The sequence below is a fragment of the Brugia malayi genome (genome assembly GCF_000002995.4).
Source record: "Brugia malayi strain FR3 genome assembly, contig: Bm_v4_Chr1_scaffold_001, whole genome shotgun sequence".
NCBI lineage: Eukaryota > Metazoa > Nematoda > Chromadorea > Rhabditida > Onchocercidae > Brugia > Brugia malayi.
In genome coordinates, this window is record NW_025062475.1 from 14,157,076 (window position 1) to 14,178,829 (window position 21,754).

At 21.6% G+C, this 21,754-nt stretch overlaps 1 protein-coding gene across 1 annotated transcript; it reads left to right on the forward strand.

Moving 5' to 3' along the window:
* Positions 1 to 10,765: 10,765 nt before the first annotated feature.
* Bm11847 (Uncharacterized protein) lies at positions 10,766 to 15,514 on the forward strand (the record flags this gene model as incomplete). Its single annotated transcript, XM_043077831.1, has 6 exons — positions 10,766 to 10,883; positions 13,807 to 13,936; positions 14,168 to 14,295; positions 14,662 to 14,777; positions 15,048 to 15,216; positions 15,285 to 15,514. 6 exons carry the CDS (start codon positions 10,766 to 10,768, stop codon positions 15,512 to 15,514), a joined length of 891 nt encoding a protein of 296 aa, XP_042933765.1.
* Between the last annotated feature and the right edge of the window lie 6,240 nt (positions 15,515 to 21,754).

A 21,754-nucleotide genomic window follows, 5' to 3' on the forward strand; every position in this document is an offset into this window, starting at 1 on the left:
TGAAGCGCTTAATTTATAGCTCCAAATTTATCCATCTATTTAACATGGGAAATTTAATTTTTGCCTTTCAATTTGAATTTCACTTATCCTTCACTTACCCCAATGTGCATTACTTGATATGTTTCATAAGTTTGCAGTCTGTGATTCTCTTTGATATCCAATTGTCTTTCGGTTTTTTTATGTGAAATTTTTTTCTAAAAGTTCCAAATTCAAATAGATTGATGTCATATATATTCTCTTTGAAAAGTGTTAAGCGCAATTATGCAAGCATACTGTCTTATAGTTATGATAGCAAAAGTTCTTTTTTCGAAATTATTATTTTAATTTAACAGTGAAGATGTTCGAATTTTTCATACTTCACTATTTGTATTATTATTACTGTTATTATTATTATTATTATTATTATTATTATTATTATTACTACTATGATAATAATTACAAATACTTTTTCACTATTATTATCATTATTATTACTATCATTGTTACTATTATTATTTTATTAATTATTGTTATTTTATTATATGATTTCATTATTATATTATTGACACTACTATTACTAATTATTATTATTAATATTATATTATTATCAGTGACATTATTATTGATATTATTATTTTTATTTTTATTCGAACACCTAATTCTGTTGGAATAAACAGTGGAGATTTTTAAAATAAATGTTTATGCAATGAAATTCGAATACGTTGAATATTCTAAAACTTTTGGTGAAGATCTAATGGGTGGAACAAATACGTGTTAAAACATATATGTAAATTGTGTTTTTGAACAGACTATAATTTAAATTTAACAATGAAAGGTTATTCGACTTTTTCATATTGTATTTAAAGGTACATATTTAAAAAAAAAAAAAAAAAAAAAAAAAAAAAAAAAAAAAACAGAAAGGGAAAATATTTGCGTCAAAGTAATCTTTTTTCCTTTTATTTAAAATGTGGTATTCTTATGCATAATTATCAAACTTTTGTGGCATTTTTCAAAATTTCTTTTAGATACAAATTAGCAATTTACAAAAATATTAAAAAAGATATAACGTTTTATTGTATTTGTTAAAAATAATTTTAGCTGTATCAAATGTTATTATGAAGTGATAAGAAGAAATCAAAAATTTTCTATTAAAAATCTTAAGGCAGTAGTGTTTTTTTAGAAACAAAAAAAAAAGAAGAAAATGAAGTTAAATTTTTAAATTTCATTTCCTTATTGCTACCAATAAATAACACAACATTTGCTGCTTGCTATTATTTTTCTACGAAATTTGAAAAAAAAAAAGAAACGAATTTAAAAGATATATGAATTAACTAATTAACTGATAGTTACAGTTGACATAAACTTTTCATCGTTACATCAAATATTTTAGAATAATTCAATTTTACTCTCATTCATTTCAAAATTAAAACATTTTTATGATGGTTATTTGCTAGATCATGTCTGTTTAATTTTCTTTCTTTTCTTCATTAATTATTCCATCAAAAATTGTTCTTTCTATAAATTTTACGATGATTGTGGCAAATTCACTCAAAAAAAAAAAAGAGAAGAAAATGAAAAAAAAAAAAAAATTGGTGGAACAATTTTCCTTTCCATTTCATTTCTATTCTTCGGCTATGAACTAATTTTAACATTTTAATAAATCATACAGTGTTTTAAAAGTAATTGAAGAAGACAGCCAATTTGTTAAACTAATAAGCATTCTCTACCTACACAATCTATTCTTAGACCCACTCCTCAACCCACCCTTCCACCCACTCCTCAACCCGACCTTTAACCCATTCCTCAACCCACTCTTCAACCTACTCCTCAATCTGATCTTTAACCCACTCTTGAACCCGCCTTCCACCCACTTCTCAACCCGCCCTCTAACGCACTCTTCAACCCGCTCTCCAATCCACTCCTTAACCTGATCTTCAACTCACCCCTGAACCCGCCCTTCAATCCACTTCTCAGCCCGCCCTTCTACCCACTTCTCAACCCGCCCTTCCGCTCACTTCCTAACCCGTTATTCCACCCATCCTTACCCGCACTTCCCCAACCACTTGCAATCACTCATTCTACCAGCCACCTTTTCCTTATACCATTTTGCTTAATAATTATTCATATTTTTAATTTCTTTAATTTAGTTTTCCTTGCTCCTTCTTCTTATTCCTTTTACTCTTCCTAAGCCTAAACCTCCGATTCTTTTCCCCGTATTTAATATTGTTATAAACGAGTAAATAAGTATTTCGATTCAATGAATATAATTTATATATCAAAAAGTTCATTATTGTTTCAGTTATAAACGTCATTTGACGAACTGTTTTTGTTCCACTTAATAACAATGAAATAGAAATACTTTCGTGTCATTCATATGGTGAATAATTGACTTCAATTTTGTTTCAATTATTTCATTTTATAATTTTAAATCGATTAATAAAATGATTTATTATATGTGAAACATACATTTAATTGTTAAATAGAAAAGGAAAAAAAGATATGCTTTTATTATTTCTTTAAGCATGATCATAAACATTTTAAAATTTTAAGTGCATAACTTTTCTTTTTAATTTGAACTATGACTAAACATTAGTAATACTTGATATTACTACATAAAATATTATATATAAAAAAAAAGTATATATATAAAAGATGATTTTGCAAGCATTTAATATTGTCATAAACGAATAATTAAGTAAAACTGTTATGATTGATCTTCAATTGGACGATTATCAATTAATGTAATATAAATATTTAAAATTTTTCAAGTTTTTAACTGTTCATATGATTTGTTTACTGTTTATTTGCAATTATGTAACAAAGAAACAATTCAATACTTCAATAATAGATCAGCTAATTAAGTAATCAAGCATATAGTATAATTAATATAGCAATGTGCAAGTATTTGTAAATATTTAATATTTTCATAAATAAGTAAATTAAATAAAATTGTTATCAATGACCTATCAATTATTTCTTACGAAAAGAGTGGATTTTAAGCTTTGATCAAATATTTTTTAAATTATATATAATAAATAACTAACTAATGTTAATTGCAATTTTATCTTTATTTTGATTTATTTTTGCATAAAATACTTTTTTTTTTCTGTTCTAAATTGGATCGATTATTTTAAACGATTGTTTTCATTCCTTTTTTTTTTCGTTTCTTTTCAATTTCATTTCCTAATTTTCAGGAATTACGCTTATTTATTCCATTTCCTTCATCATTTTCATTTCCTATTTTATCTTTTCTTTTCATTTCTTAATAATAACAGTAATTTTTGCAAAAGAAAAAATAATTTGTACAATTTTTTTTTTGTTTATAAAAAAGTGCTTTCTTCTTATTATTTAATTCTATCTGAATTTGAGTATTATACAGTTTTTTATCAAAGAAGTAAACAAAAAAGCTGCTGTTATAAATAATTATATTAACACTTATATGCTAAGATATACTCAAATACTCATTACTAATTAATAATAAATATGTTGCAAAAGTTAATCAAGCAATGATCACTTCTAATATTTTAAAATTTTTTTAAAATGTCATTTATTTCATATACCTTAAGTTAATTATAGTAAGTTCTTGAAATAATATTATTAGAAATGACTATAAAAAACTACATTTTCTTAATGTTAAATTTAATTTAGTAGTTAGTGAATTTTTTTTTGCTATCTAAACACTTATTTTATTTGAAATTTTATTTTTAAAGCTAACAATTTTTAATTCAAAATAAGAAAATATATAAATGCAACATTACAATTAAATGATAAATTGCAATTTTGAGGCTTTTTTTTTTCTTTTTTGGCAAAATATTTCCATTTTTATGAATCATTTTTTTTTGCTTTTAAACAAACAAAAAAAAAAAAGTATTCGGTTTCCTTCCTTTTAAATTAATCATTTATATCATAATGCAACTTTCAATCATTTTTTCTTAATTTGCCATTTCTTTTACCTCTTATTTCCTTTTTGCTTTAAATAATTTTTTTTTTTTTTTTTAAACTCAAATTTTCATTTGACTTTATTTTTCTACAAAAGTTCCACTTTAATAATAAATTTGCAATAAAAAGTATTGCATTAATTGCATCTGACAGCATTTATTAGTTTTTATAATTTTCTTTTTTTTTATCAGTTGGTTTGAGTACTTCTAAAAATGCAAGTTGTTAGTTAAAACTATAAAACCAAAAAAAAATCTCAGCTTTTCAGCTTCTACTTGTTTCCAACAAAAATTTTGATAATTTTATTATTTTTTTTTTTTTTTTGAATACATTATTAAAAAAAAAAAATATTTTAGTAAAAAGTATAAAAATAAAATAAACATACAAATGTAAAAAAAAAAAAAAAAACAAACAAACTTGTTTTATTATCAATTTTCTTTTTATCAGCTTTTTATTAATTATTAGATTATTAATTTCTCAAGTTTTTCTCAACTTCAAATTTTTTGCCATAACAAAATATTAGCATTTTTTAAATTTTAAAGATAGCATCATTTTATTACTTAATTTTTTGCTATCGATTTATCATTTTCAATTTCACTAATAATTTTTTTCTTCTTTTTCCATTTCTATATTACTTACCGGTTTACATTTTTTTTTTTTTTTTTGATTTAAGAAAATAAAAATATCCTAAAAGTACACTACCAGATTGGTTCCAGAAAAACGGAACTAAAACCGGTTCATTTTGGTACTTCGTCCATGAATAATAGCAATTTTGACAGTACACCAGTAGCATCCGTCTGTTCCATTAAAGTAAACATTTCATTTTCGGCACAATCTTTCATCAGCAATACAACTAAAGACAAAATCTTAAATTTTAGCAAATTTTCGGTTGCATATTTATTTTTATTTAATTCATATTAAAAAATTAATACTAACATTCAGTACTTAATATTTCGATCATAATTTATTAGTTACGCTCAAATTTAATAATTTCAGTAAATAACAGTATAATTATACGTTACTTTTTTTTTTTTTTTAAATTATTATTTGATTAATTCAAATTTTCAACTTTCCAATTATATTTAATTGCACAACTAATGATTAAATTATTTCTCATATGTTTATATCACTGATCAGTTAGTCGATTAATGTTCAAGAATTAATGATTACAATTTTTTGTAAAATTGTTATTTCTTTTGCTTTTTTTTTTTTTTTTTTGATTTGATATTATTTGCTTTTTTACGTTTAACTCTTCTTATCAATTCTATTTGTTAATAAAAATTTTTTTTTAATAATTTTTGACAATATTTTTTTTTTTTTTAAATTAATGATCATTTTTGTTTCTTCGAATTTTTTATCTTTCTAGTAAATGCAATTAATTAAAATGAACAATTAATATTGTCATATTCCTAATATGTTGTAAAATGTAAGAAAAAAAAAATGAAAAAAATGAGAAATGAAATTAAGGAATGATTTTCATGCATTTCCAAGTTATTATTTTAGTCATGGAGAAAGGATGTAACCATAAACGATTAACTAATCCTTTAGGAAAAATAATGAAATTAAAATGGCAGTAAAAGATGAAAAAAAAATATTTTAAAAGTAAAACAATTATTGTTATTCATGAAAAGAGGAAAATGACCATTTTTTTAACTTTAAATGATTATGTATAATGCATTTAGAGAAAAAATGTTAATATGAAGATGAATAATTTTCGAAATGAATTTCATTTCTTGCTGAACTATTGTTGTTATTCATGGTGAAAAAAAAAAAGATCAAAGATAGTTGATCAACTGATAAAATTATTTGACACGAAAAAAGTAATTATGTATAATAAATACTTTTTAAAAAATAATAAATATTATAGGAAATGAATATTACAGTGCTTTTGTAACATTCTTAGCAAATATACTTAAAAATTACAATTTTAAAAGTTTTGTTGCTACTAAAACAACAACTATTTCTCTAATATTTTATAAGAATTAATTAGTAAAAATACTGTAATCTAACTTATATTCAAAAAATTTTGCCAATCAAAATTTTTTCTCTCTCTCTTTCTCTTTCTTCCTCTCTCTCTCTCCATCTCGAACAAGAAAAAAGATAAATACCAATTAATCATTTCCTTTATTTTCTCTCTTTCTTCTTCCTCTTGTTATTAACAAAAAATTAAATAGAGTGTTTTTTTTTTTTTTTAAATTCATTTATCACAATTTTTTATTCATTCTTTCTATTTCAAATTATTATTTCAGGTATATGAAGTAATTAATTCATTCAATTAGCAAAATGATTTAATAATAATATTAGTTTCAGTCAATAATTATCTCTTCTACATCGCTATTTTCTTTACTATACATTATTTTTTTTTTCCTTTTTGGTTTTGATTTCTTAAAAAGATAAGAATTTACTCTTATTTAATATTTTTACTTTTTTTTATAGGATGAAAAAGATGGGAGAATAATGTATGCTAAATATATTGGATAGAAGAAGATTATCGATAATTTAGTTAATCAATCATATTTGGCTGCGATAAATGTTTGATCAATTATTGATCACTTCATTAGCTAATTGTAATTAATACTTTTTGAATTGTTGTTTACCCAGTAATAACCAATCAATATGGGTAAAACAAAAAAAAAGAAATGTTGTTTAACCAAAGGGATAGTACCAAACTTGAGCAAATGATATAATAATAACATCTTAACAGTGATAATAATACCAATAAGTGAGATTTATATTTTTGATAATATTTGAAATATTATATCCAACAATGATTGTTTTATGAATAACTACCATATGTCAACAATAAATTAATTAATTATCAAACATTTCGTTTTTTTTAAATGAATATAACAGAGAGAAAGCGAATTAGTTTTGTTATATCTGATAATAGCATTTAATCAAATTAATGACTTTTACTTATATTATTTTTACTTCACACAATCACGTTGTAAACATTAACATTTCTCGTATTACGCTTACTTATAATCGACAAGTATTAACGTCACGTCAAATGATTATTTGCGATTATTTTTTTGCTAAGTTTTGATCATATGCAATTCATATTGATATTTGGTTAGTTAAATTAGCTAGAGTAATGAAATTATCAGATGTTATTGAAGTGAAAAATGCTATCAAATTTTTTTCTATATTATCATAAGTTATAAAAAAGAAAAAAAAAAGAAATAAAACCTAAGTCAAGTTAATAATAAATAATTGCACTGATTTGTTTAATAAAAACTAATAATTACTCAAATATTACTGATAAAAAGAGCATTAATCACTATCATCACTATTATTAGCATTTGAATCATCAATGCATACATAGAAAATTCAAATATAATTCGAAAATGTCTAAATATGGTATCACTTTTTTAAATTATATTTTAATTAAGATATTTATTTTTCCATTTCATTTCAATCTTGTTTTCTTTTTTTTTAAAACAGGTTGGAAATTAAATTTTTTATTTTTTTTTCAAGACATCAGAAATTAAAAATAAATAGTTATGGTAAAAATTAGCAAATAATGTAATTATATGATTTAATTTCCCAAATTAACCAATTTTTATTTCATTCCGATCAAGTTAATAATTGATAAAATGCAAAAACTTGCACTGCATTTTAATACTATTTATCATTTAAGCAAAAATTCTACTTGCAAAATAAAAAAAAAAAAACACTTGAAAATATGAAAAAGGAAAGAAAAATTGAAAATTAAAATTGATTTAAAGAATGAGAAAAGTTTACTGAAAATAAGATGACATAATTTACAGATTGCTGAGAGAGAGAGAGAACAAAGATTTATTTATATTAGCAAGGAGAAAAATAAATTAATAACAATGAAGTAAAATGATTGAAGTGCAAGATGACAGCTATTTTGAATTCATCCAGCTTACCGTATTGTATTGCTATATATATCAAATCTCTGCTAATAGTCAACTACTGTAATACCGTACTGCCATGACTATACGATAGTCAAACAAGCAATTACGGTATCGCATTTTTGTGACTGAAAGCAATTTAAATTAACAGAATGAATGTTTTATGAGGGTAATGTAAACAATTGCATTTACTGAAATATTAAAAGATAAATATAAATAACAGTTTGATTATTAGCATCTTCAAATCAAATATCAAAATACAACAATAAAAAAAAAATACTAATTTATGAATAACAGACTGATAATACAGTCATAAAAATTAGTGATTTCAAGCATTTTAAAAAATAGTGAAAAAAAAATTTGCATATAATGACTGAGTAATAATATAAAAGCAATTTAAATTGACAGAAACAAATTTTAAGTATATATGTAAGAATTTTATGTTTCTTTTTGCTGATAAATTAGTCACTAATTATCATATATATTCATTTGCTTTTTGTTTGAAAAATTTTAATTAATTTTGATTATTATTTTTAGTGAGACAGAAAAAAAAAAAGAAATAGACTAAAAGAAATTGCTTTATTAAATAAACCGAAACGAACTACTGTTTCCCCATTTATTTTATCAAATAATTCATACATTATCATGTTATTCTAAATTTTATTTCCACTACAAAATTTTAAATTCATTGCAATGAAATAAATGAATATTTTTTATTTTTTACTTCATTATTCTATTTTAAAATACAAAATTTAAAAAGAAATTAAAGAATGAATGTGAAAATGAGATGGAAAAATAGAGAAATGAAAAATATATGCATGTCAACAATTAGATTAAAAGAATATTAATTAGATTTTATCGTTTCATAGCATACACTTATGCTTGCCAACATTTCACTACTAATTCTTTAAATTTTTCATTAAATTTTGCATAATTTCTTTAAATATTGCTAAATATTTATATTTTTTTGATTTATTTCTACTACAAATTTGACCTAGATTATCGTTTTATTTCGTTTATTAGATTTATTCAAATTAATTCACATATTACAATATTATTCAACCGTTTTTTTTTCTTTTTTTTTCTTTGCCATCTTTAAAAATTACATTTTACATTCAGTCATCCATCAATAATGAGTGGAAAAAAATAAGGATAGATAATGCCAAAAATTATTGAAATTGTCAATTGTCGCAATGAAATAACGTTGAGAGAGCAATTAAATTTTGTTCCTTTTTCTCAAATCATTTTTTGATTTTGTCAACAAAAAATAATTTTTTAAATAATAGTACTTAAATGCTGACATAAAATCATCAATTTTCATATGAACTCAGTCAATTTATGTTTGATTATTTTCTAAAATTAAATTTTAGTTTAAAATTTTGTCGAATATCTACGAGTCATACATTATTAATAATTTCTAATTTTTTATTTCCTTTTACTAATAGTTTAATAAATAATACCAATAATAAGTAAACAATAGTAATAATAACAATAAAATCATAATAAAATAATAATGACAATAATAACAGCAATAGTAATAATAAAATCTGACCTATTTTATTAAGAATGAAATAACTGAATTTTAAATTCGTTTATAAACATATTTGAGCGAATAAAATATTTCAAATATCAAGTTATTTTTTTTTTTATATTAAGTGATTTGTGAATGTTTTAATTCATTTATTCCAGTATGTATAATTTCTTTTTTTTTTAAAAAAAAAAAACAATTATATAAGGAAGTCAATCTTTACTAAATTATCTTTTCATCATTTTAGAGATTAAACAAATTGAACTCATTCATTTTTTGTATGCCATTTATTTTAACTTTTTTTCTGTTTGAATTAAAGTGACAGTATTTGAAATTAAAAACTGTTATGCATATATCATTAAAAAGGCAATTCTTCTAACCTATTTAATCATTTCACATTTCATTAATAATATTTAATTAATTAAGTATTACTATTAATCATAACAAAAAATGAGACGAGTGGGAGAAAAAAAAAGTAAAATGAACTGAAATGAACACAAAAAATGAACAAAAATGTAAAATTTTATTCACTCTTATCATATTGTTTACTTTATGAACTTTTCTCTTCCTTTAGTTCATATTATTCCCCTTATCATTTATCATTTCTTGTCAATTTTTTCTTCATCATCTTCGGGTTCTTTCTTTTACTCATTCCCGGAATTTAACAATGATGCTTTTCTTCTTTCATTTTCAAATCAAGTTTTGCTTTCTCTCTTTTACTTTTTTTTTTTCCATTTTTTTCATTCTGTTTGTTAATAAAACCAGAAATCAGAAGTTTAAAAATTTTGTTAATGTGGTTTTAAAGGATAAAATTTTTCAAAAATTCATTGTTTTCTCGAAATGATGACGAATGAATCGTTCATAATTGCATGCTACATGCGCAAATCGAATTATTATTACTGCTATTACTCATCAATATTCAATAATGAATAATTAAACTTTTTTGCATAAAATTTTTTTTTTTTTACATTTTCCAATTAAAAAATTTCTAATTAGCTTATCAATAAGATAAAGTAGTGCAGTGATAATATTTCGAACTTATCATTCACTTCATGGATATCATTTCATTCTAATATTTATGATTATTATAACAAATTAGTGATTATATACACATATTCTCACACAACGATATAAAAATAAAGTATAAATATGATTAACTTATACAAATAAGAATTAAATACTTAAAATGATAGTATTTTATCGTTTCATTGATGATTCTTAATAAACAAATGCTAGCAAATTTTTAAAGTATTCATTTGATAAAGTATTCAACAAAGTTAAGATTCCTCTTCAACTAGTGGAATGCGCTTTATTCGACCCTTCTAATGCTGATACATACTCTAGTGATAACACATTGATATGATTATCATTTGTTGTATTATGTTATCACTATTTCAGATATGTTAAAATTCTTGAAATTAACAAAAAGATTCATTCACATACAATGACCACAGCAGAAATGATGAATGTTGTGTTACTATCTTGCGGTCACAATAAACGATGGAAACGACATAGTATCGCGGTATTTAATCGTGGTAATAACTTAATAAATATAAATGATGGTTAGTTTATATTTTTATTCTTTTAACTAATTAATAAATTGACACTTAAATTTATAATTAAATTTTAATTATATCAAAAATACAAAATTTAATTATAAAAAACAAGTTTTAAATTTTTTTATAAATTACTAAAGACAATTATAATCATTTAAATGGTAATATTCATTTGTGGTATTTAAATATTACATTTGCATTTCCGTATTTTGGAGCATTGTAAAATTTATCCCTTACTCAAGTACTTAATAATTTGATAAATTTTTTATCAGTGATTAGCAATAGAAAGAAAGCAATTAAATATGCTAAAAAATTTGTAAGCTTCTCAAAAAATAAACTTGTCATCTTTCTAAACCTTATTGTTAGTTACATTTTAAACAAAAAAAAACCCCCCAAGGGAATACTTTTTTCTTTTTTTTCCTTCTTTCTTCTCAATTCCACTTCTCTTCTTCGGCATTTTTAATGTTTTAACTTTTATTGAAAAAGTAAGAAAAAGTAAAAAAAAAAAAAAGATTGACACTTGCTAAATTTCATCAATATGTTGCAAAGTAAAATATGAAATTTTACAAATTTCACGTGGCTTAGCTTAGTTTTTTTTTTTTTTTTTTTTTTTTTTTTTTACTGGTAGTTATAATTATCAGTAATATTTTCATTATTAACATGATAAATATATGTTAGTAACATATAATTCATTGCTTTAAAATATAATTAATTGTCTTTAAAAAAAAAAGAAAAAATCATTTAACATACACACATTAAGAAGAAAATAAACTGACTCATTTTCTAAAAAATTTATTAAAATAAAACTAAGAAAATGGTAATTGCCCGCTGATTTCATTTTCATCCGTCAAAACTAACAAACAAACAGTAAAAGTTGTTGTTTTTTTTCGAAAGAGTTCATTAAATATATTTTTAAACGCATACACAGATTCTTTCTTTCATTTTTGTTTTATCACTTTGACTATGGTCTCTATTCCTCTATTTTGTTATAATTAATTTGTCTATAAATATAACTTTTAAGAAAAGAATTATTGAATCATATAATGGAAAATTCTGCATTTAAATTTTCACAAATGAATTTTAGACGTAATTTTTTTTTAAAAAAAAAAAGTAACTTTACCATTATTTTGCATTTTTTCCATTGTATTCATAGTGCTCTTTCCGTAACTTTCTAACCCATCAATCAATCAGTCAATCAATAAATCGATCAATCAGTCAATCCAATCAGTCAGTCATAATATTTTTTTTTTAATGAGAAAATATATCACTTTACAAAATTTTTATAAGCACATTTTAATCCATTTTGCCACAGAAAATATTAAATCTTTTAAATCTTTTTCGCTACTTTTTCCATTTCTCTTTTCCTAAATTTAATGATTTTTCAATAATAATTAAATGAAATTTTATTTTACTATTGTAAGTAACAAAAAAATAAAAATTTGTTAAAATAAGAAATTTTTCTCGTTTTTTTTTTTTTTGTATTTGTTCAAAGATCATTTCAATTCATGTTATTTACATTTATTTTATACTATACAGCAAATTAACTTTTGATGTATGTATGTAATGCATGAAATTTTTCATCTACAAACTTGTTCGTTTTTTTTTTTTCTTTTTTCTTTTTTAAATCGATTTTCTTTGCTCTAAATATTTAGATCATTTATATCGATTCGATGGATCAAAGTAGTACTGAAGAATTACGGATGAATTATTTCCCTTGTTTCTCTTTTTTTTTTTTTTTTGATTCAAAAACAAATCTCTCATTTATCAAATATTTTTTCATTTTTGAATATTGAAATTTTCCTTTTTTTTATCGAAATTTTCCTCTCGGTGATTGTCATTTTTAACTTTTGACATTATTTTAGATATGAAATTTTTTTCAATTAATTTTGTTATTTTTCATTCGAAGCTTTCTTTTTTTTTTCCTATTTTTAAAATTAGTCGTTACAATATCAATGATAGAATTAGAAATGAATAAAAAGTCGTCGAGAAAAATTTTTATAAAAATGAAATGAAAAATGGAAATAATGATAATATGACATTCATTTATTCTTTGTTGTGATTTTATTTTCAATTTATGATTCATTATAGTTTCAAAAAAGGAAATATTCAACAATGCTTCATAGCATATAAATTATGATCTTAGTTTTAATTTTTTTATTTAACAAAGTTTTATCATAGAAATTAAATGAAAATATCATCTGATATGTTAAAATTAATAAATCTAATATTCTCATTCATGCTTTAGTCAGTGTTCATCTTTGAATAATCAAATTTAATAATTAATTCTAAATCACATTTTTACTCTAAATCAATTATTTTTACTTTTAAATAAATTTTTTGATTATATTTTAATTTTTAAATTTTATATAAAATAAAAATTTATCTGTTTTAATTTGTTTTTTTTTTTCTTTTTGCTAAAAAGCATATTTTATATTAATAACACATATGTATGATAATTTCAGTCTTATAAGCTTCCATTGTACTTTTATTTATTTAATTTTTCTCATTTCACATTGTCTGATTTTAAATTATTTCTAGAAATTAGAAGCAACTGTCATATGAAAAGTTAATATTATTAGTTCTGTTTTTGCTTCTTTTTTTTGAATCTTTTTTATTTAGCTTAGTTCAATTTTTAATTTATTATTTCACTAACTTTGTTTGCAAAAAAAAAAAAAATTAATTGGCATTTAAATCCTATCATATCACATAATTGTAGAAATTTAATTTTTTAAATTCATATCTAATATATCTGCAAAGAAAAAAAAAAGGAAGCATATTTCTTATTTAAATACTTTGTAACTAATAGCAAAATAATTTAAAACTAAAAGAAATCAATAAATAATATGAATATGAATTGAATTTTTTTTAAAAAAAAATATTTTTTAAATTAAAATTTAGGAAAAATAAAAAGAAATAAATTATTTTGCAGTTGAAGGAAATAATTCATCGCATTCATTAATGCTACAATCATTGCATCAAAAAGATGTCAACGAACGACGATTACCAGAGAATTGCCGTGATCGTTATGTGATTAGACGATTGGCCAAATCATCCGATGGGTATTTTAATTAATTAATTAATTAAATTATTCAGTGATAGATTCTTTCTTTTTTTTCTTTTAAATATTTAATCAAAATATATTCTTTCTTAGAAAACTTTTTTTTTTTCTTCGCATATTTTAATTAAATCATTTTAATTGTCAAATTTTCTTTCTTTTTCATTTATCTAATCAAATCATTCAATCTTCTAATCAATTAATCATTTGCTCAAACAATATTTTATTGTTTTAGCATAACAATAACAGATTTGGAATTATTACGAAAAACATTTATGGAACGATTCAATAATTGTAAGAAGCATTCAGAAAGAATTTATGAATTAAAAAGTGCAATTTGTGCTACAAATGAAATTCAAATTTGTTCGTTCTTTTTTTTTTTTTTTTTCTTTATTTTCTCCCATAATGTGTTTTTTTTTTTTTAAATGTTTTATTGATTTGTTCACACATAAATGGAACAACAACAATTAGCATTGTTAACTATCATTTAAATTATCTAAATATTATTTGTGAAATATTTATGTTTGGGTAATTTTTTTTAGAAATTAATTTTAAAAAATTTTCTCTTTTCAATGCATACATAAAATGTGTAAAATAAGTACTTTATTTCAAATACATATATATTTCATAAATTCACAATAAAATTTTTATATCTTCACTGGTATATTTATTGTTTGTTGTTTATATGAAGAATGAATTTTTCGAAATGATCAAATTTCAAAATTTTAGGCTCACGTAATCCTCAGTGGTTAACTCAATATCAATATATTTTAAATTGGTGTTATTGTCAAATGAGATTTATTAGCAATCCTGCAGAAAGACTTCGATTATTTCTTGAAGTTAAGGTATTCAAAAATAATATTTCTCTTTTAAAAATTTTTTTTTTTTTTACATCACTGTTTACTAACTTGTTTTTGTTTGTTTGTTTGTTTATTTTGTATTAATCTCTTGTCTGCTTGTTTTTTTGTTTACTTTTTTGTTCATACAATTTTTTGCTGTTAACTTAAATCATATGAAACCATAACATTCAGCTTGATCAATCAATCAATCAGTCAATCAATCAATCAATGAAACGATGAAATAGTCGATTTTACAATAAACTGTGTAAATTTAAGGAAAAATACCGGAAGATGTTCGAGATTCTAAGAGATGTTGATGATGCTAATAAATTATCATCTTATCTTCATTGGTCACAACTATGCTATCAGTACGCTGAACTTGTTGATCGAGAATCCTTATCATGGTGTATCGAAGCAGTTATCAATGCAAAAAATGCATTATTTAGTAATTTCTTGTTACTCCTTTTATCTTTTATTATATGCTATAAATCTGTAGAATGCTAATTATTTCAGTATCATCATCATCACGATCGTCAACGATATCCGGAAAAACGGATTGTAGTAGATCAAATCGATCATCAACCAGTAATAGTATAAGTAGTAATGAACAAATGGAAAGTATAGGATCAGAGAATCAACGACGAGTTAAAATAGCTACTATTGGATTAATTCAAAGTAATGTATTAAAAGCTGAAAATGTTTATGCGTGTTGTTTAAAAAATCGATTAAAGATAGTTTTGTAATGCGTATCAAACATTTTACGTTTCCACGTTTCACGTTTTGAACGTTTCAAGTTTATATCACTTCGTTCATTTACAAATGTTTATCGTACATTGAAAAAAATAAAGTTTAATTAAATAAAACAAAATTAATTATTAAGTATATTTGACAGTTTTTTTTTCTTTTTTATCATAATAATTATTATTATTATTATTCAAAGAGATAATAGTTTTTTCACTTTTTTTGAAAAAAATCAAATTAATTTGAAGTTTTATTTGTAAAGAGAAAAATTTTAAATTTAAACAAACATTTTGTTTTTCATTATCACACTATCTCTACCTCCACCTCCATCTCTCCTTTTTTTTTTTTTTTTTTTTGAAATGTTCATTTTAAAAAAAGTAGCAACACATGGCATAAATATTATGCGATATTTTTAATCAAAAAACAAAAATGAAATAATACATTAATTGTGGGAATCATTTTTTTTTTTTTTGATCTAAATTTCCGGCATAAAATTTATTTCATTTGCAAGATTGTTTGTTGAATAAATGAGGAAAAAGAATACAAGCTGAATTGATTAATAATTAATTAATGCCTATTTTAACAAAAAAAAACTGATAAAAAAGTGAATTGTAAATTATTAAATAAAGACCAAAATGAGAAAAAAAAATTTTACTATATTAAATTTTTAAAATTAATTTTCTTTGATAACAATCATTTAATAAATGTTGAAATTTCAAAAATACTATAAGATTTGAAGTGCTCAAAATGATTCGAATCAAAAATTAAATAACAATTTGTATAATAATGAATAAACGAATATGTAAATTATATAAATTACTTCAAAATTATTCTATAAAATCATCCAATGATGCAAATATAAGTCAAAATAGAACAGTTGTTAAGAATTTATTGAAATGAAATTTCAGCCTCTTGTCTGTCTGTCTGTCAGTATGTGTGTGTGTAGGTGTATGTATGTGTGAGTATATGTATATATATATATGTGTGTGTGTATGTGTGTATGTGGTGTGTACCAGAGTGTGCACATCCATTCCTATGCAAGATATATTATAGTGATATTTGATGAGTTTGCAATCATTTTACCCGCACATTTATCTAATTTACCCTTCCCTCTCATTTATTTGTAAATTTTGTTTAATTTCATCTAAACAACAATTACTAATATATTTTTCATATTATTTATTTGATAATTATATTTTATTACATTATAATAAATTTAAATTTGTTAAATTAAATTATAGCTAATAATTACTATTTTTTTCTTCTTTTATTTGCATTTGTCTTATCAAAAATTCGAAATAAAAATTTTACTACCATTAATATAAGTTATTTTGGGAATAGAAAAAATTTGTAAATTATTGAAATCTTTTTTTTATCGAAAATTAAATTATTATAGTTTTTTGTAACTTATTTATTTTTTTTTGAGTTACACATATTAATAAGTTTGTTTACTTAAAATATATAAAGGAATTATTATTTGAATAATTCTTATTCATTTCAAATTATTCGTTATATCAAAATGTGAAATTCCAATTACGTTGAATTATTCCCATTGTCATATTTGAAATGATTAATTCTTATTCATTTCAAATTATTCGTTATATCAAAATGTGAAATTCCAATTACGTTGAATTATTCCCATTGTCATATTTGAAAAGCCTTATTATAGCTCTTTTTAAAGACTCTTTTCATGATAATTGACATTTGATTGCATTGTTTTGCTCTCTGTACTCTGAACTTTCATCAAATATATGTCACATAAATAATGCTAATTTAAATCCAATACTAAAATATAAAAAATAAAAATTTGATTTTTATCCTCAAATGTCTCATTTATTCTTATATAATTTTCATATGCATCAAAAGTAATAATTAATTTTAAATTTCCCATTTACTATTTTAACTTTTATTATACTTCAATAAACTAAATTAATTTTTTGACAAAATTATACAAATTGATGCACTGTCGTTGCATAATACATTTAATAATAAAAGTGCGTACATTTATAATATATTTAATTTTTAAAAAAAAAATTTTTTTTCACTATCATATTTTGTTCTATTTTAATTAATTTAATTGATTTTGCTCTATTTTAATTAATTAATTAATTAATCCTATCATACATTCCCTTATATTATAATTTAAATATGTATTTCAATCATTTTTCTTTTCTAATTTGCATATTAACGAAACATTCATTCAATGTTTTCAGTGAAACGTTTGCATCTTAAATCAAATTTTCAATTTTTAAGAATTGACTTTAGGCATAGTTTTATAAACATAACTTGTTTATGACTACTAACATAAGCCGAAATAGTGATGGATGAAAGATAAGTTAGATTATAATAGATGAGTCCTATCCATCCAACTCTCGAATCATTTATTCATTGATTTGCTTTTTTTCCTATGAAAAACTTTTCTCCAAGTGCGCCATTTTGGTCATTGATATATTTATCTATTATATCGTTTATTTTTACTAAATTTTATTGTTTAAAATAAATTAATAAAAAATTTTTTCTGTCTTTTTTGTTTTCTTTTATTTAATTTAGCTGATATTTAATTATAAACGAAAAATTTTACTGTTCAAAGAAAGCAATGTTAAGAGAATAAAAAATTTTCTTTTTTTTTTTTTTTTTCTAATGAATAAAAATAAAATAATTGATCTGATTTTATGCTATCATTGATAATATTCTTTTTTTATTTTGAAAAAAATTTTTTTTTTTTTTTTTTTTATTTTGAGTGATTAATTGTTTAATAGGTGGTAATTAACGCCGAGCAATTCATTAATGTTCTCTGACAGAAAATAATCTTTGCAATATTATTATTAATTTTTTGATCGATTAAAAAAAAGTAAACAAATAGTTTTAATTTTAATTCAATGGCAATTGTGTTATTCTATTCAAAATAGCAAATATAAGTGATTAATGATGTTAAATAAAGCTAATTTACTTTATTCCATTGCAAAATATTTCAACTAACTGACAGATAATTTAATTTGATTTTAGGCTTATAGCCTGAACAATATCAGTAATTATTATTAGCCTAAAGTATGTTTGTCTGCTTTTTATGCCCTAGCAATTTGTTACTTTTTGCATAGCAAATAAACAATAGTTGCTTGCTTACATTGAAAATGATTTGAAAAATGATTTGAAAAAATGAACTTTTATAAGTTACCATAATTTTAACTAAATTTAATATATATTATTTTCCATAATTAATATTAGCTACTTCCATTCATAATTTTGTTAATTTATAATTCAAATTATTTATTAGTTATACTTCTATGATCTTTCCTTGTTGTCAATGATAATGATAATAATAATAATTTACTTTGTTAAATTTTCGAAAAAGCTATACCAAAATAAAGTGATTTAAGAAGATGGAAAAAAAGAATGTTTGTCATAATATTGATGAATAAGAGAGAAATAGAAATTTTGAGTTCCAAAAAAATAAAAAAAAGCATTCAAATTTATTCAAAAAAAAAAAAGGAAACCACAGAGGATTTACTTTCAAAAAGACAATTTTGTTTTACAAAGAAATGTTAGAATTGAAATGAGCGATAAGATTTTTGAAGAAATTAAAAGAGAAACTTTATCCTTCTCTAGTCTTTTTTTTTTTCTTGGCTCATTTTTTCAAGTGTATATGTACTCTTTTAAAATCTTTTGAAGATTTTAAAAACACTGATTAAAATGATTGACATTGGATATAAATGATTAAATTGCATAGCTTTCTTTTCTTTTACCAATTTAAAAATTTATTTATGCAAAAAAAAAAAAAGTAAAACTTAGCCAGTTGAAATTTCAATTTTGACAATAACATGATCATACATTATTAAAAAAAAATGAAAAATTTGAAGAGAAAATTTTTTGTGAATAAAAATTTTCAAATTATTGTTATTTAGTAGCTTAATGTTTCGAAATTGATAAAATTTCCAAAAATATTGCAAATTATGCTTGCAAAAAATAAAGCAGTTTTCGTCGCTTGGCATCATTATTATTTTAAATCAAAAAATAATTTATGGACAATTTTTCAGATTTTCAAAATATCTAAATGATAATTTTTGGATTGATAAAAATAAAATTGGAGCTAAATGTTAAACATTTAATTATTCCATTTAATATTTTTAAAATGCTTTCTTAAAAAATCAATATTTTCAAATAAATTATAAACAAATATTAAATAACTTCTAGCTCGTCACATTTTTTTTTTCTTTTTCAATCAATAATTGCAATGAAAATCTCAACAATTAATTGAATTAAAAGTAATATAAATCAACGAAATAAGCAATTCATGTTAGTGATTAATAATTTTTAACTCGTTTACTTAATTTATTTATTACTAACTCATCAAATGCTAATAAACAATATGATGTAAGAGAAATGAATTATTGCTATTTGTTATTGAACCTTTATAATAAAAAATTTCCTCTTTCTTTTTCTTCATATTTTGTATCACTCAAAAGTTATTCAAAAGTTTTTTCAGCATTTTGAAAATTTATAGCAAATGCCTAAAATTGAACCATTTATATTTGAAATTTACTATGACAAAAATTGATTTTAAAAATTTGCGGGAAAAATTTGCAAACTATTGAATTAATTTATTTTTAACTTGTTTACTAAATTAACTAAGCTGTTTTATTTATCAAAAAAAAAAAAAATACATCGCTCTTTTTTATGTTATTAGTATTAGCAAATGATGAATGATTAGTTAAATGATAATTGATAATTAATTAGAAATATAAGTTAATAAATATGATTGATTGATTGTTGCTTAGTGAATTTGAAGCATATGTTTTAGAAGATGGACATACTCCCACTACACTTGACGAATTATCATTTGTTTCAATTCATTCCATCACATTCTCAACATTCAAAAGTCATTTCAATCACCTTTAATTTAAAAATTCATTACTTAAATTCCAATTCTAAAATTATTAGTCAAATTCTATTTTTAAAGTCTATTACTTGAATTTTAACTCTTTAAAATTAAGATATATTAGAATTAAAATTCTTGATTCAATATTATTACATAAATTTTAATCCTAAAATTGTTACCTGAACTATAATTCTGAGGTCATTATTCGAATTTTACTCCTAAAATTATGCTCCTTAAAAGGTAAACCAGTTATAAATTAACTTAGATGAATTTAACTACAATTTCATTGCACTTTTTCTTTCTTTATAACCTAAGAGATTATAATATTTCTTTATTTAATTGACAAATTTCATTTTTAAATCAGTTATTATTTTTAAATAACTATTGGTTATTCTTCAACAAACGCTTTTTATTTCTAAAAGAATAGGCACTATTTTTAAATTTTTAAGTTGTAAAATGTATTCTGTGTTCTATAAAATTTATTTGCTTTAAATTTTTTAAACATTTGTTTTTTTTTTTTTTTATTTTTATGCAATTTCTTCATTAATGATGAAATAAAATGAAAAAGAATGAACAGAACTGATTTTAGAAAGAAACTATGAAATTAAAAAAAATAGAATAATAAAAATTGATTTAATATCGTTTTCTTTTATTTTTTGCAATGCAAATCAACTTTGTCCGTAAATAATTAATTCCTAAGTAATATTTTCGTTTTTTTTTTTCCTTTTCATTTTTGTTAAGTTCAAATGATTTATACTGTTTGTTAAAATTTTTATTGAATATTTGATACTTTTCATTCAAAAGTTACTTTCACTAATTGCAAAACTTTCATAGATTAATTTCTGGAATCGCCTTGAAACTAACAAATTTCGTTAAAGTGTAGATTGAAATTTCAAAAATATTGAATGCATCTGAATCAATCACATGTTGTTTGAATTAAAATAAATGGGGTTTAATTGCAAATGATATTAAAAAATTTTTATTAGCAAAAAATGATTTTTTCTAAAAATTGTTTTTTTTTCTCTTTTTCTTTCTCTGTCTTCGATAAAAATTTTACATAAATAAATCTTACATAAATAAAATTACATTAATAAATCGGAAAATAATTACATATAATTGTATATATGATTGTACATCAAATGAATACATTGATAGCAGCAATTTTTCTTTATAAAATTAATTAATTAATCTTCTAATAAATCAACAATTAAGTAAGTCCTAGTTAAAAGACGACATTTTAAAAACATTTCTATTAATATGCAAATAAGATAGTTCTAACTGCTTTATTAGCAATTCATTTCTTGCTAATCTGATAAACTACATATTTTTGAATCTGTCAAAGGATTACTCTAAATTCATATTACTT